The sequence below is a fragment of the Pipistrellus hanaki genome (genome assembly GCF_964339955.1).
Source record: "Pipistrellus hanaki genome assembly, chromosome: 13".
Classification (NCBI taxonomy): Eukaryota; Metazoa; Chordata; class Mammalia; order Chiroptera; family Vespertilionidae; genus Pipistrellus; species Pipistrellus hanaki.
In genome coordinates, this window is record NC_140515.1 from 58,928,514 (window position 1) to 58,942,533 (window position 14,020).

Below are 14,020 nucleotides of genomic sequence, written 5' to 3' on the forward strand. Positions count from 1 at the left end.
GCCCCCGGGGAGCGCAGCCCAGCCCGGTGCCCCCGCCGCCGGCGCCCGCCCCCGCCGCCGCCCCGGGCGTGCCCGATGCCCCCAGGACCCCGGCCCCCGCCGCCCCCCGCCGCCCCCGGCCCTGCTCCCACCTCCCTCCACGGCGGCCTCGCGCTCTCCGGTCCGCAGGGAGTGCCCCGGGCTGGCGTCCGGGTGTGGACCCGGCTGCACAGCTGCGGCCGATAAGCGGCCACAGGGGTGGCGGCCGTGAGGTTGGGCAGGGAACCGCCGCCCTTCCAGGGGACAGGGGCTCAGGAAGGTTCCAGAGCACTGCGGGGCCGCAGCCCAGGCCTCTGGGCACCTGCTTCCCCTCGGAGCAGCCCGGGCTGCGGGGACTCCGCCCCTCCCCCGGCACCCCGAGAGTCCCCAACACCTGCCGCTGCACAGCCTCTGGGGCCAGCAGTGGAGATGAGGGCCCGCGCCCCTCGCCCAGGGGGCCTGGCCCCACCCCTGTTCCTGCACTGTGCCCCTGCAGCAGGGGTGTGGAGCCAGAGCCACCCAATCCTGGAGGGACAGGTTTCACAATTTCCCGGATGGGGCTGCGTGGGGCACAGTGCAGCCCGCGGCCGGAGGATGGGGTGGCTGCCACTCCTGCTCCTGCTGCTGCAGTGCCCACGGGCCCCTGGTGAGTGTGCCCTCCCCCTCTGCCTTCGGGCTGAGGTCAGCCCCAGGCCCATCCTGCTGCTCGAGCCAGGGGCTCACTCTCCTACTGGGCACAGTGCCGAGCGGCCCCAGGAATACGGGTGCTCACGGCCTGTCTGCTGGGCATCGAGGGGTGCTGGGACGGCACACGCCCTGGTGCTGTGAGAGGCCAGCCTCGGAGTCCGAATGCCGAGCTGATGTGGTTGTGCCCCTGCCTGGCCAGGGTCGGCTCTGGCCTGGCGTCCTCGGCTGTGAGATGAGACGAGACAACTCGCGTCTGGCAGACACGGCTCCCCGTACTCCCCGGAGTGGTGTTTGCGATCTGGGCCTGGTGCCCTGCCGGCAGGACACGGATATAGGCGATGGCTCCCATGTCCGGGCCTGCTTCTCCCGCCCTGAGCTGGGGTCTGACCCTGAATGTGTCCACAGTCCGTCCCGAGCCTGGAGCATTTGTTGTTAACCCTCACCAGAGGACACTTTTCCCGTGAGAGTGGGAGAGAGGGGAGGAGGGGGAGAGAGAGGAACAGGAGCCCTGGCCAGGGGGTGGGGAGCGAACCCAAAACTCATGTACGTGCCTTTGACCGGGAATTGAACCCGCAACCCTTTCATGCGCAGGCGGGCGCTCTAACCACTGAGCCCGCCGGCCGTGGCGAACCACCATAGCTCCGGTTCCCTGAACGAACTGAGCGTGGAGGTGTCGCTATGGTGACCGACACGCACCCCGCCCGCAGGGCAGCGGTCACCGCTGAACGACTTCCAGGCGCTGCGGGGCACGGAGCTGCGGCACCTGCTGCACGCCGCGGGGCCCGGGCCCTGGCAGGAGGGCGTGGCGGACGCCGAGGAGTGTGCCGGGCGCTGCGAGCGCCTGCCGGACTGCAGGTGCGTGGCCCCGGCCTGGACTGGACCGAGGCGGCAGGCCCGGCCCCCGTGACCCCGTGCCTCCTCCCAGGGCCTTCCACCACAACATGAGCAGCCAGGGCTGCCAGCTGCTGCCGTGGACTCAGCACTCGCCCCACACCTGGCTGCAGCGCTCGGGGCGCTGCGACCTCTTCCAGAAGAAGGGTGAGCGCCGAGGAGCAGGGGGGCCGGGCCGGGGGTGGGCCTCAGGCCTCAGGCCTCGTGGACCTGGGTGTCTATCCCTCCCAGACTACGTGCGGACCTGCATCATGGACAACGGGGTCAAGTACCGGGGCACCAAGGCCGTCACCAGGAGCGGCCTGACCTGCCAGCACTGGAGCCACAGGCACCCCAACGACCACAAGTGAGCAGAAGCTCCTTTCTGCCCCGTGGTGGGCACCCCCCACACACACACACAGCTCTCTGCGCCCAGGTACATGCCCACACCCAAGAACGGCTTGGAGGAGAATTTCTGCCGCAACCCCGACGGGGACCCCAGAGGCCCCTGGTGCTACACGACGGACCCCGCTGTGCGCTTCCAGAGCTGCGGCATCCAGTCCTGCCGGGAGGGTAGGCCAATCCGGGCCGAGCCTGGGGGCGAGGAGCGGCCCCGCCCCGCCCATAACCCACTGCCCTGTCTCCAGCCGCGTGCGTTTCCTGCAACGGAGAGAGTTACCGCGGCGCCCTGGACCGCACCGAGTCAGGCCGCGAGTGCCAGCGCTGGGACCTGCAGCGCCCGCACCCGCACCGCTTTGAGCCCAGCAAGTACGGGGGCGGTGGGCGCGATGCCCCGGGGCCGGCTGGTGGGGGGCTGGGGACTCAGGGGCGGCCCCATGTCAGGCGGCAGGGCGGGGCCCGGGTCCTGTTCACGTCCGGCCGTGGCCCCAGGTTTCCCGACAAAGACCTGGACGACAACTACTGCCGCAACCCCGACGGCTCGGAGCGGCCCTGGTGCTACACCACCGACCCGCGGGTGGAGCGCGAGTTCTGCGACATCCCGCGTTGCGGTAGGAGGCCCGCCCCCGGGAGCGTGGCCGTGGCCTCGCTGGTGAAGGGGCGGGGCTCCTGGGAAAGCGGGGGCGGAGCCAGGCTGGGGCAGGACTGGGCACCTGGGAACGTGGGGGCGGGGCCTCTCTGGGAAAGGGGAGGGGCACCTGGGAACGTGGGGCGGGGCCAGGCATCTGGGGGCGTGGTCTCGCCGGGAAAGGGGCGGGACACCTGGGCGGGGGTGGGGCCAGGCTGGGAAAGGGGCGGGCGTTCGGCCTCAGCCCTAGCCTGGTCTCAGTTCTGGCTCGAGTTCCGACCGGCTTCGGTTCGCCAAGGGCCCGAGGCGCAGCCGCATCCAGAAGCTACGCCGAAGAATTGCTTTCGCGGGAAGGGCGAGGGCTACCGGGGCCCTGCCAACACCACCGCCGCGGGCGTGCCCTGCCAGCGCTGGGACGCACAGAGCCCGCACCAGCACCGCTTCGCGCCCGACAAATACCCGTGCAAGTGAGCGGGCGGCGACGGTCGCCGGGAAGCCCGGGCGGTGCGGGGGCGAGGTCAGGGCAGTGCGGGGCGTGGCCTGGTGGTGCGGGGCGGGGCCTGGCGGGGCGGGGCGGGGCCTGGCGGGGCGGGGCGGGGCGGGGCGGCTCCAGCCGCAGGCGCGCTGAGCGGGCCGCCCCCAGGGACCTCAGGGAGAACTTCTGCCGGAACCCCGACGGCTCGGAGGCGCCCTGGTGCTTCACCACGCGGCCCGGCATGCGCATGGCCTTCTGCTACCAGATCCGGCGCTGCACCACCGACGTGCGCCCCGAGGGTAAGGCCCGGCGGGCGGAGGCGGGCCGCCTGGGGAGACCCGCTGACGCCCCCTGCCCCGCAGACTGTTACTACGGCGCCGGGGAGCAGTACCGCGGCGGGGTCCGCAGGACGCGGAAGGGCGTCCCGTGCCAGCTCTGGGCCGCCGACGCGCCGCACAAGCCACTGTGAGTTGTCAGCACCTCCGGCCCAGCCAAACGGAGCCAGCCGGGAGTCCGGGTCCTGCTCTGAACTTGCCCCCTCCCTCCAGGTTCACTCCCTCCTCCGCCCCCCACGCGCACCTGGAGGAGAACTTCTGCAGGAACCCGGACGGGGACAGCCACGGGCCCTGGTGCCACACCACCGACCCGCGGACCCCCTTCGACTACTGCGCGCTGCGGCGCTGCGGTGAGCGAGCCGGTGACCTGCCTGCTGCCCCCAACCCTGCCCCATCCCGCCGCCTAAGGCCGGCTTTCTAACGGGCGATCCCCTTTTAGATGAGGACCAACCGCCGTCCATCCTGGAGCCCCCAGGTACAGACGAAACGGGCGTGGGTGGGGGTGCCCAGCCTATGCCCCCCACCTGCCCGCAGCAGGAGTCACATCAGGCCCACCCTGCCCCCAGACCAGGTGCTGTTTGAGAAGTGTGGCAAGAGGGTGCTCCGCGAGGACCAGTACCCCCCCAGGCTGCGCGTGGTGGGGGGCCAGCCTGGGAACTCACCCTGGACAGTCAGCCTGCGGAACCGGTGCGGCCCAACCTCCTCTTCCCCCCGAACCCCCCCCCCTCAACCCTCCCCTGGCCTGGGAGCCGAGGCCGTCCTGTTGGTGCCCCGGGGGGTGGGAACCTGCCCTGGCTCCAGAGGTTCCGGCTGAGGTGCCAGGTCCGGCCCGTGGGCGGCCTCACCGTTCCCTGTGCTGCCTCCTCCAGGCACGGCCAGCACTTCTGCGGGGGCTCCCTGGTGAAGGAGCAGTGGGTGCTGACCTCCCAGCAGTGCTTCGCCTCCTGGTGAGCCTCCCCGGGCCCATCCCCTGCCTCATCTTCTCCGAGGCACCTTCCCGGGCCGGCCAGCAGGTGGCCCCGGGCCGCGGCGAGTCCCTTCTGAGCAGCTTGTCCGCCAGCCACGAGCCCCTCGTGGGCTACGAGGTGTGGCTGGGCACCATGTTCCAGAACCCGCAGCCCCAGGAGCCAGGCCTGCAGCAGGTCCCGGTGGCCAAAATGGTGTGTGGGCCCTCAGACTCCCAGCTGCTGCTGCTCAAGCTGGAGAGGTGAGTGCCGAGCCGGCAGGGAGGTGGGCCGGCCCCTCGGCCGCGGGCCCTGAGCCCTGAGCGCCCTTGTTTCTGCCCAAGACCCGTGACCCTGAACAAGCGCGTGGCCCTCATCTGCTTGCCCCCCGAGCAGTACGTGGTGCCCCCGGGGACCAAGTGTGAGATCGCAGGCTGGGGCGAGACCAGAGGTGAGACATGTGCGGGCGCCCAGGCAGAGGCCAGCCCCAGCCTCCCCCAGCCTCCCTCCCCATTCCCTCAGCCCCGGCCTCCCCCAGCCTCCCCCCATTCCCCCTCTGCAGGCACAGCCCCAGCCTGCCCCATTCTCCCTCCCCATTCCCCCGCTGCAGGCACAGGGAACAGCTCGGTCCTCAACGTGGCTGTGCTGCACGTCATCTCCAACAAGGAGTGCAACGCCAAGTACCGGGGGCGCGTGCAGGAGAGCGAGATGTGCACCAAGGGGCTGCTTGCCCCCGTGGGCGCCTGCGAGGTCGGTGGCAGGCCCCGCAGGGGGGCGGGAAACCGAGCCTCGGCACCGCCCCTCACCCGGTCCCCCCCCAGGGCGACTACGGGGGCCCGCTCGCCTGCTTCACCCACGACTGCTGGGTTCTGGAGGGAATCATCATTCCCAACCGCGTGTGCGCCCGGCCCGGCTGGCCGGCCGTCTTCGTGCGCGTGTCCGTGTACGTGGACTGGATCTACAAGGTCCTGCGGCTGGGCTAGGCCGGCCCGGCCCCCTGGCCCGGGCGGGACGGGCTTCCCGTCGGACATAAAGCCTCCTTCCCTCCTCGCCGGACGGTGCTTCGTCTCTGCTTCCGGGGGACCCGGGTGGCGAGCTGCCCTCCGACCGCCTCCGCCTGCGGGTGCTCTGGAGGGGCAGGACCTCAGGCCCCGCGTCAGGGGTGCAGGCAGCGCTAAGGGGGGGCTGCAGCGGAGGGAGCCAGCCGGGGCGCCCCGGGGGCCAGGACAGCAATGGTGACTCCTCACGGCCCCGCCGCTCTCACACGGAGAAGAGGAGGTCCCCACGGCGGGGCCTCTGAGCCCCCGGCGGGGCTGGGCACAGAGGACACAGGATCCAGACTCCTCGTTTATTGTGACCAGACAGCCCGCGCCCTCGCTCACCCATCCGGAGTCCAGAGCCCAGAGCCGCACTGCCCGGCCAGCCCCGGCTCTCCCGGGACCAGGGCCGCCCCCGGCCGGCCAGCGCCGCCTTCAGCTGCCCAAGTGCATGCGCAGCCAGAGCACGGCGTTCATGAGGCTGTCGGCCTCCACCTCCACCTCCGACAGGGCGTGGGTGCTCTGCGGGTACAGCAGCAGCCTGCGGGGGGAGGCGTGTTGGAGGCTGGGCCCGCCCCGCCCGCGGCTCCCAGGGCTGCGCACCGTCCGCCCGGGCACTCACCGCATGGACACACTCACCGCGCGGGCACTCACCGCACCGGCACTCACCGCACGGGCACTCACCGCACCGGCACACTCACCGCACCGGCACACTCACCGCACCGGCACACTCACTGCGCGGGCACTCACCGCACGGGCACGTTGCGGGCCTTGAGGGCGCGGTAGTACTCCATGCCCTGCTTGAAGGGCACCCGCCGGTCCTTCTGGCCCAGCATCAGCAGCAGCGGCGTCTTCACCTGGGCGGGCGCGGGGCGGAGGGTGAGCGGCGGCTCTGCGCGGAGGGCAGCACTAGGGCGGGGCGGGCGGGTTTGGGGGGCTGCGCACCTGAGGGGAGTACTTGAGGGGCGACCTGTCCAGCATCTCCGCCCACATGCCGAGGTCTGGCAGGCGGTCGCTGCTGTAGGAGAAGCCGGCCTCCACCAGGCACCTGCGGAGGGCAGACTCAGCTCCGGATGGCCAGGAGCCGGGGGGTGGGGGGGGGGTGGTGGTGGTGGTGGTGGTGGTGGTGGTGGTGGTGTGGGAGCCGGGAGCCGGGGTGGGGTGGGGGCCAGGCGGGGCGGGAGAGGCCCTCACCAGTCGGGGATGTCCGTGGAGCCCAGCATGGAGGCGATGTTGATCACGGGGTTCCGGGCCACGCAGGCGCTGTAGGTCTCGGGGTACTGGCCAATCAGGTGGCAGGAGAGGAAGCCGCCGTGGGACCCGCCCATCAGGGCCACTCGGTCCTTGTCAAAGTGCTCCTTCCGGAGCACCTGCTCGACGGCAAACTACAGGCGGGCCGGGCGCACTCAGCCGGCTGCCGGGCGCCCCAGCCTCCGCGCCCCCCGCCTGGGGTCCGCCCAGCCTGTACCTGGACGTCCTGCACGTCCTGGCGGCCCACGTTGCCTGGGAGGGAGAGGATGCTGTCCTGGCCGAAGCCCGTGGAGCCACGGTAGTTCACTGGAGGCCAGGAGGGGGCCGGACAGGTGGTCAGTGACACTGCAGCCCCCTGGACACGCCCCGTCCGGGGCCGCTGCACAGGCTGCGGGGGAGGGGCTGCGGGGGAGCCCTCCCTCCCTGATCCCAGGGCGGCCGGCAGTTCCTGGTGGTGGTGACCAGGTCCGGCTAGAGCTGCCTGGGGCCTCGGGTGGCGCCTGTGGTGTTTGCACAAACAGCCACCCATCCCCCAGCCCTGCGGGCCACGGTCACTCACCCAGCAGCACCGCGAAGCCCATCTGGCAGAGCATGGCTGGGAACAGCATCCAGGCCGCGACGAAGGAGGAGTGGGGGCCCCCTGCGGGCGGGAGCAGAGGGTGAGGAGCCAGCCGGGGGAGGGGGGTGGGCGGGGAGCAAAAGGGGAGGAGCCAGCCAGGGGGGACGGGGAGCAGAGGGGGAGGAGCCAGCCAGGGGGGGCGGGGAACAGAGGGGGAGGAGCCAGCCAGGGGGGGCGGGGAGCAGAGGGGGAGGAGCCAGGCGGGGGCGGGGGGAGCAGAGGAGGAGGAGCCAGCCAGGGGGCGGGGAGCAGAGGGGGAGGAGCCAGCCAGGAGGGGGGCGGGGAGCAGAAGGGGAGGAGCCAGCCGGGGGGGGGGAGCAGAGGAGGAGGAGCCAGTCAGGGGGGGCGGGGAGCAGAGGGGGAGGAGCCAGCCAGGGGGCGGGGAGCAGAGGGGGAGGAGCCAGCCAGGGGGGTGGTGGGTGGACAGTGCCCTAGGCCGGGTGCCTACCGTGGGGCATGACCACCATGGGCACTTGGGTCTTGTCGGGAGGGTTGCTGGGCTGCAGAAGGATTGCTTCAAAGTCCAGGCCGGCTGCGGGAGAGGCGCAGTCAGCAGGGCCCCGGGGCTGACCTCCAGGCAGGCCTGGCCACGGCGCCCCACGGCCACCTGGACCCGGAGCCCGCTCCCGGGCCGCGCCGGGCTCACCGTACTGCGCGTTCTCCTGCTCCGGGGGCGGCTGCAGCACCCGGACGCCCCAGGAGATGTCGGGAATGGGCTCGGCCTCCTCCAGGGACACCCACACCACTGACCGCTCCTTCCCCGGGGGGGGCAGGAACCCCACTTTCTGCCAAGGGGAGAGGGCGTGTCACGGGGCCTGGCTGCCTTCCTGCCCCTCCACCTCTGCCTGGGGGGGGGGGGGAGGTGGGCAGCCTCTGAGCCTCTGCCCCTCCAGTGGGTGCAGCACGGATGCCCCCGTGTGCTGTCTGTATCGAGGGCCCCCCTCCCGCCCCCGCGGCACAGAGGCGCCGCCTGCCTGCGCTGTTTGCCAGAGGCTGGGCGCGGCCCCAGGAGCCCGTGTGCAGGGCGGCCCGGCTGCGGGGCCCATGGGCCGCCAGTGCTGACCCGGAGCTGCCGGCCCGGACCCTCCCGCCGGGCCCCGCACTCACCAGGCTCGGGGGCAGGCTGGGCGTGGAGAACTGCGCCACCATGAGGTCCCGGTCCATCGTGAGCAGCTTCCAGCTCCCTCCCAGCCCCCCTGGGGAGGCAGCGGCCATCAGCACCCGAGGGCCGCCTTCCCCCCGCTCCCTGCGGAGCCAGCCCTGGCCGGAGGCCGCAGCGGGTGCCTTCCTGCCCTGGAAGCGAAGGTGCCCCAGTGCCACGGTCCGGGAGCTCCTGCTCAGGCTGCTGCTGTGCCAGGCTGCCAGACCCGGGACACCGGACCCCACGCTGGGCCCGCCCCCACTCCACTGCAGCCTGCGGTGCAGCCAGGCCGGGGCGCCGGGGGGAAATCCTGGCAGTGGGGTCCGAGGAGGTTCCTGAGCAGGCCCACGGTGAGGTGCAGCCAGGGACGGGCCCTCGGTAGCCAGGAGTGAGTGAAGTCCGGGCAGGACTAGGCAGGTCACCAGCTGGCTTGAGGAGGGAGGAGGGAGGAAGGAGGAGGGAGGAGGGCTGCCCCGGGCCTGGGCCTGGGGCTGCGGAGGCTGAGTGGCAGGTGGGGCCGCTCTAGGGCCGGCAGGACATGGCGCCCAGGGGCGCGGGGGAGGCGCTGTGGCACTGGCAGGAAAGGCTGCAGGACGCAGTGGCACAGGCCGAGGGCCACCGCTGCCCAAGCGCAAGCCCCAGCCCACCCCAGCCTGGCTGGCCCGCTCCGCCCCCCACTCACCAGCCGTCAGGGAGGCCACAGTGCCCACCTGGGTGTCCACAGCAAACAGGTCCTAACAGAAAGCAGCCAGTGGCCTCCAGCCCAGGGTCCTGTGGTCCCGCCCCCCACCCCCCACGCCGGGGACGCCTGAGCCAGGCCAGGGCTGAGAGCAACTATGGTGACGGCTACGGGACAGGAGGCAGCGGCCTGAGGGACCGAGCTCAAATCAGGCCCGCCACAGCGTGCCCAGTGACCTGGCATGTCAGGGCCGCCTGGAGCCCCCTCTAGCCAGAATGAGGACCCCATGGCATCACACCCAACAGGGACCCGCACACTGGTGCCCACCCAGCCCTGGGAGAAGGCCCTGCCCCTCTACCACGCCCCCTACAGTGCTTGGGCCCCCAGTGCCAGCCCCGTCCCAAGCCGGAGATGCCTGGGGAGGATGGAGGCCAGGGAGGTTGTCATGGCCGCTCCAGGACAGACCGGGGACCCCCAGGGCAGCCAGAGCCGCCAGGACAGGGGCCGGCAGGCCTCAGGCGGGCGAGGCTGGTTGCGGCACTGCAGCCAAGGGGAGCAGACGCAGGGCCTAGGCCCGGGGCCCTGGGCTGGTCGCAGGCCGCCACCCATAGCCGGGCTCTCACCTGCTGGCTGCGCTGAGCGGAGTCGAAGACCACGCGCCTGCTGTCCGCGGACCAGCAGCCCGGCGGCAGGTGGCTGCAGTAGATGCCAGAGAAGCTCTCTGCGGAGACAGGAGCGGGTGTGCGTGCGGGGCCGTGCGGGGCTGGGAGGGGGCTGTGTGGGGCCGGGAGGGGGCTGTGCGGGGCCGGGAGGGGGCTGTGCGGGGCTGTGAGGGGCTGTGAGGGGCTGTGAGGGGGCTGTGAGGGGCTGTGTGGGGCCGGGAGGGGGCTGTGCAGGGCTGGGAGGGGGCTGTGAGGGGCTGTGAGGGGGCTGTGTGGGGCTGTGAGGAGCTGTGAGGGGGCTGTGTGGGGCTGTGCGGGGCCGGGAGGGGGCTGTGCAGGGCTGGGAGGGGGCTGTGTGGGGCCGGGAGGGGGCTGTGCGGGGCTGGGAGGGGCTGGGAGGGAGCTGTGAGGGGGCTGTGTGGGGCTGTGCGGGGCCGGGAGGGGGCTGTGCAGGGCTGGGAGGGGGCTGTGCGGGGCTGTGAGGGGGCTGTGTGGGGCTGTGAGGAGCTGTGAGGGGGCTGTGAGGAGCTGTGAGGGGGCTGTGTGGGGCTGTGAGGGGGCTGTGAGGGGCTGTGTGGGGCCGGGAGGGGGCTGTGCGGGGCTGGGAGGGGCTGGGAGGGAGCTGTGAGGGGGCTGTGTGGGGCTGTGCGGGGCCGGGAGGGGGCTGTGCAGGGCTGGGAGGGGGCTGTGCGGGTCTGTGCAGGGCTGGGAAGGGGCTGGGTGGGGGTGGGAGGGGGCTGTGTGGGGCTGTGCAGGTCCTGGGAGCCCCGGTGGAGAGCGGCTTCAGGCAGCTGCTGGGAACCCAGAGAAATCTAACTGGGAGCTGCGGCTGCGCATGCGTCCCCCCACCCCACCCCACCCCCACCCCAAGCGTGGCCACTCGCGGGGCACCCTGTGCTGGGCCAGCTGACTCCCTCTACCCGGACCCTTCCCGTGGGCTGGCCCTCCCCCGCGGAGGCTGCCCTGCCCGTGGGCTGGGCCCGCAGGAGACGGCTGGAGGAAGACCGCTCCGCCGCCACACGCCCCTCACCTCCCAGCTGCCGAGGCACCACGTCCACCACCACCGAGGTGACCTTGGTGTACCAGTCATACTGCGGGACAAGGGTAGGGGTCAGCCGGACGGGCCCTCGGGCGGCACTCCGCCAGCCGCTCCGGGCAACGGGAAGGGAGGCCCGAGGAGCCTGGGGTCCTTCCTGGCGAGCTGGGCCGAGGTCTGCCAGGGTCTCTGGCACCTCCGGGGCCAGAGCTCCTCCTGGGCCAGGGCCGTGTGACGGGCCCCGGGCAGAGCCCCACGAGCCTGAGCAAAGGGAGGGCGCTGCACGCGGAGCACCCTCTCGGCAGTCTCCACGGCCCAGCCCTCCGCCGGCAGCACTGCCAGCCAGGCCCGGCCCAGACCGGCAGGGCTCACCGCCCTCCACAGCCAGGCCCGGCCTCACACCGCCTCCACAGCCAGGCCCGGCCTCACACCGCCTCCACAGCCAGGCCCGGCCTCACACCGCCTCCACAGCCAGGCCCGGCCTCACACCGCCTCCACAGCCAGGCCCGGCCTCACACCGCCTCCACAGCCAGGCCCGGCCTCACACCGCCTCCACAGCGAGGCCCGGCCTCCCACCGCCTCCACAGCCAGGCCCGGCCTCACACCGCCTCCACAGCCAGACCCGGCCTCACACCGCCTCCACAGCCAGACCCGGCCTCACACCGCCTCCACAGCCAGGCCCGGCCTCACACCGCCTCCACCCTGGGACAGGAGGCCCCGCCCACTCCGCTCACCAGGCACAGTCGGCTGCACTGGTGATGGGGGACCAGAGACGGGTACTGCAGGTACACGATGCGGCACTGGTCTGGGCTCAGCCGGGGCGAGGAGACAGCCAGGGAGTCGTCCGACAGGAGCTCTGGGCCGGACGGAAGCGGGAGGGTCACGCGGGCGGGCCGGGCCGGGCGGGCGGGCGGGTCAGGACAGCTCGGGGAGGGGGCCAGCACTTACCGCACTTGCCCCCGGTGAGATCCACGTAGTACAGGGCCGACCTGAAACCAGCAGGCACTGGGCATCAGGCGGCCTGAGCCACAGCCCCGCCCCGCCGGCCCCGCCCCGCCGGCCCCGCCCCACCGGCCCCCGCCCCTGCCAGCCCCCCGCCGGGCCCCCTTCCACCTTCTGGCCCCGCCTCACCTGCGGTTGGTGCAGAAGCGGACGCCCAGCCGGAAGGGCTCGTGCTGCCAGCCCACGAACACCAGGCCCGTGTCTCCGGGTGCCCAGAAGGCCTGTGGGCGAGACCCGGGCGGCGTGAGGGGAGCAGCGCGGGGCGGCCCCGGAGCGGGGGGGGGGGGGGGGGGGGGGGGGGGGGGGCGAGGAGACCCGGGCGGCCTGGGGGAGCAGCGCGGGGCAGCGGCGGGCTCACCTGGCCGGGGGACACGCCCTCAGGGACGCCCTCCAGCACGGAGATGTGGCCGCTCTCCACGTCCAGCACGCAGAGCACCGGGGTGCTTTTGGAGGCCATGCTCTCCCCCCAGTCCTCGTAGAACACAAACTGGTCCCCCTGCAGATGGGACGGAGAGCTCAGCGCCCGGCCGCCGGCTGCCTCCCCGGCCAGCCCCGTCCCGAGCGGTGCCTCCCGGGCCTGCGGGGTGCGGGGTGGGAGGGGTGCAGGGTGCGGGGTGGGCAGGGTGGGCACGGAGCCCAGCGCCGCCCCGCGGGCCTCCCCGGCCTGGCCCTGCCCCGCCCGGAGCACCTTGACGGCCTGGTCCGGCTTCGGGGGCCCGGCCCCCTCGTCCTCGCTGACGTCCAGGGCTTTGGTCTGGAAAAAGGACTCGGTCTTGGGGCGCTTCTTCTCCGCCACGTACACCAGGTGGGTCTCCGAGTGCGACCAGGACAGGCAGCCGAAGCAGTCTGGTGAGAGGGCCGGTCAGGGGAGTCCCGGGGGCCGCCCTCCGCCCACCTGCCCGGCACGGCCGGCGCCTCACCGTCCTCGTACACCGGCCCGTGTTTCTCCAGCGCCGACAGGTTGAAGCTCTTGAGCTTCCGGTTCTTCTCCCAGATCTGGGGACATGGGTGTCAGGCGGCCTGCGCCCAGCAGAGCCTGACTCGCAGGCTGAGCCCCCCTGTCCCTCCTGCAGGCCCATCAGGGGGCCCTGCCGGCTGCCCGCGCCCACCTCCAGGAACTGCTTCTCCTCGCCGGGGCCCGCGCTCCCCGCCTTGCGCAGCACGGCCTTCATGGCGCCGGAAGGGGACTCCCTGCTCAGCAGCCTGCAGAGATGTGCGCAGGTCAGGGTCACCTCCCGCCCAGCATGGCCCGGACAGGCCTCAGCCCCTGAGGCAGGATGCTGGAGGCCTGGCCCACGCCGCCTGGCAGTCCTGGCCCCACCGCGGGCACAGGCTCCCTCCTCCCTCCTCCCAGAGCCTCTGCGGCTCAGCTCCAGGCCCGCGTCTGGGGCAAACGCCGGTCTTATCAGGGCCCATCAGGAGCAGAGTCCCCAGGGCAGGCCTGGCCCGGCCTCAGCCCTGCTGGGCCTGCCACACACTTACTCCCCGCGGGTCTCCACGCTGCTGCCCGCGGGCCCTGCGAACACCACCGAGTCGCCGTCGTGGAACACCAGGTACTGGCGGCAGAAGCGGATGTTCTCCATGCGCTCCAGGTCCCGCTGCGTCCACTCTGCGTAAATGCCAGAGGCCGGTGCTCAGCCGCCCGCGCGGCTCCGCCCTCCGCCCTCTCCCGGGAGGCCCGCAGGTGCAGGGCGGGCACCCGGCGCCGCAGCTCAGGCCCAGCACCCACTCCCGCGGCGCCAGCACCCATGCCACCCCCGCGGCGCCAGCACCCACCCCCGCGGCGCCAGCCCCGGGCGCGTCCAGACGCCGGGTGCGCGGTGCGCCCTCACCCCCCCCCCCCCCCCCGCGCCTCGGACCCGGCTTCCCCCGCACACTGGGCGGCCGGCGCCTGCCCGCACCCCGCGGCCGCCCGGTCCCTCACGCACCGGTGTGCACGGTCCGGTAGCGGCCCCCGTACTGCGTGGTGACCTCGGGGCCCAGGCCGGCGGCGCTCAGCGCGGGCTGGCGGCTCAGCGCGCGGTACAGCGCCGCCGCCTCGGCGGGCTCGCTCAGCAGCACCTGCGCGGGGGACACAGGAGGGTCAAGCCCGGCCCGCGCCGCAGGGGCCGCGCGGACCGCCGGCCGAGCCCTCACCTGCCGCTCCATGACTGCCGCCGGCGGGCGGGCGGGGCGGACGGCGCCGGAAGTGAGGCGCGGGGGCGGAGCCCGGACCGCCCCCGGAAGCCGCGCAGCCC

General features: G+C 73.2%; 2 protein-coding genes across 12 annotated transcripts; one reads left to right on the forward strand and one right to left on the reverse strand.

Annotated features, from left to right (window-relative positions):
• The first annotated feature begins 513 nt into the window (after nucleotides 1–513).
• MST1 (macrophage stimulating 1) lies at nucleotides 514–5,408 on the forward strand. 11 transcript variants are annotated; one of them, XM_084902408.1, is made up of 18 exons: nucleotides 517–664; nucleotides 1,413–1,560; nucleotides 1,631–1,743; nucleotides 1,828–1,942; nucleotides 2,012–2,148; nucleotides 2,223–2,343; nucleotides 2,467–2,585; nucleotides 2,901–3,069; nucleotides 3,246–3,376; nucleotides 3,440–3,542; nucleotides 3,626–3,762; nucleotides 3,852–3,887; nucleotides 3,979–4,099; nucleotides 4,282–4,359; nucleotides 4,473–4,619; nucleotides 4,701–4,807; nucleotides 4,967–5,106; nucleotides 5,178–5,408. In XM_084902408.1, the coding sequence occupies exons 1-18, from the start codon at nucleotides 613–615 to the stop codon at nucleotides 5,337–5,339; spliced, it is 2,136 nt and encodes a 711-aa protein (XP_084758534.1). In that variant the 5' UTR covers nucleotides 517–612; the 3' UTR covers nucleotides 5,340–5,408. The 11 variants fall into 11 exon arrangements, with proteins under 11 accessions (XP_084758532.1, XP_084758530.1, XP_084758536.1 ...); XM_084902406.1 differs by having other exon boundaries at nucleotides 514–664; nucleotides 1,631–1,942; nucleotides 2,223–2,339; nucleotides 3,984–4,099; XM_084902402.1 differs by having other exon boundaries at nucleotides 515–664; nucleotides 2,467–2,608; nucleotides 2,876–3,069; nucleotides 3,246–3,542.
• Nucleotides 5,409–5,690: 282 nt separating this feature from the next.
• Nucleotides 5,691–13,989, reverse strand: APEH (acylaminoacyl-peptide hydrolase). The gene is made up of 22 exons (XM_084902413.1): nucleotides 13,920–13,989; nucleotides 13,712–13,844; nucleotides 13,266–13,392; nucleotides 12,893–12,986; nucleotides 12,704–12,779; nucleotides 12,472–12,629; nucleotides 12,142–12,279; nucleotides 11,913–12,004; nucleotides 11,730–11,770; nucleotides 11,516–11,637; nucleotides 10,776–10,836; nucleotides 9,707–9,804; nucleotides 9,087–9,138; nucleotides 8,371–8,459; nucleotides 7,910–8,048; nucleotides 7,712–7,795; nucleotides 7,204–7,284; nucleotides 6,862–6,950; nucleotides 6,588–6,778; nucleotides 6,339–6,441; nucleotides 6,144–6,250; nucleotides 5,691–5,934 (listed from the first exon to the last, which is right to left on the reverse strand). The coding sequence occupies exons 1-22, from the start codon at nucleotides 13,929–13,931 to the stop codon at nucleotides 5,829–5,831; spliced, it is 2,193 nt and encodes a 730-aa protein (XP_084758539.1). The 5' UTR covers nucleotides 13,932–13,989; the 3' UTR covers nucleotides 5,691–5,828.
• Nucleotides 13,990–14,020: the final 31 nt, after the last annotated feature.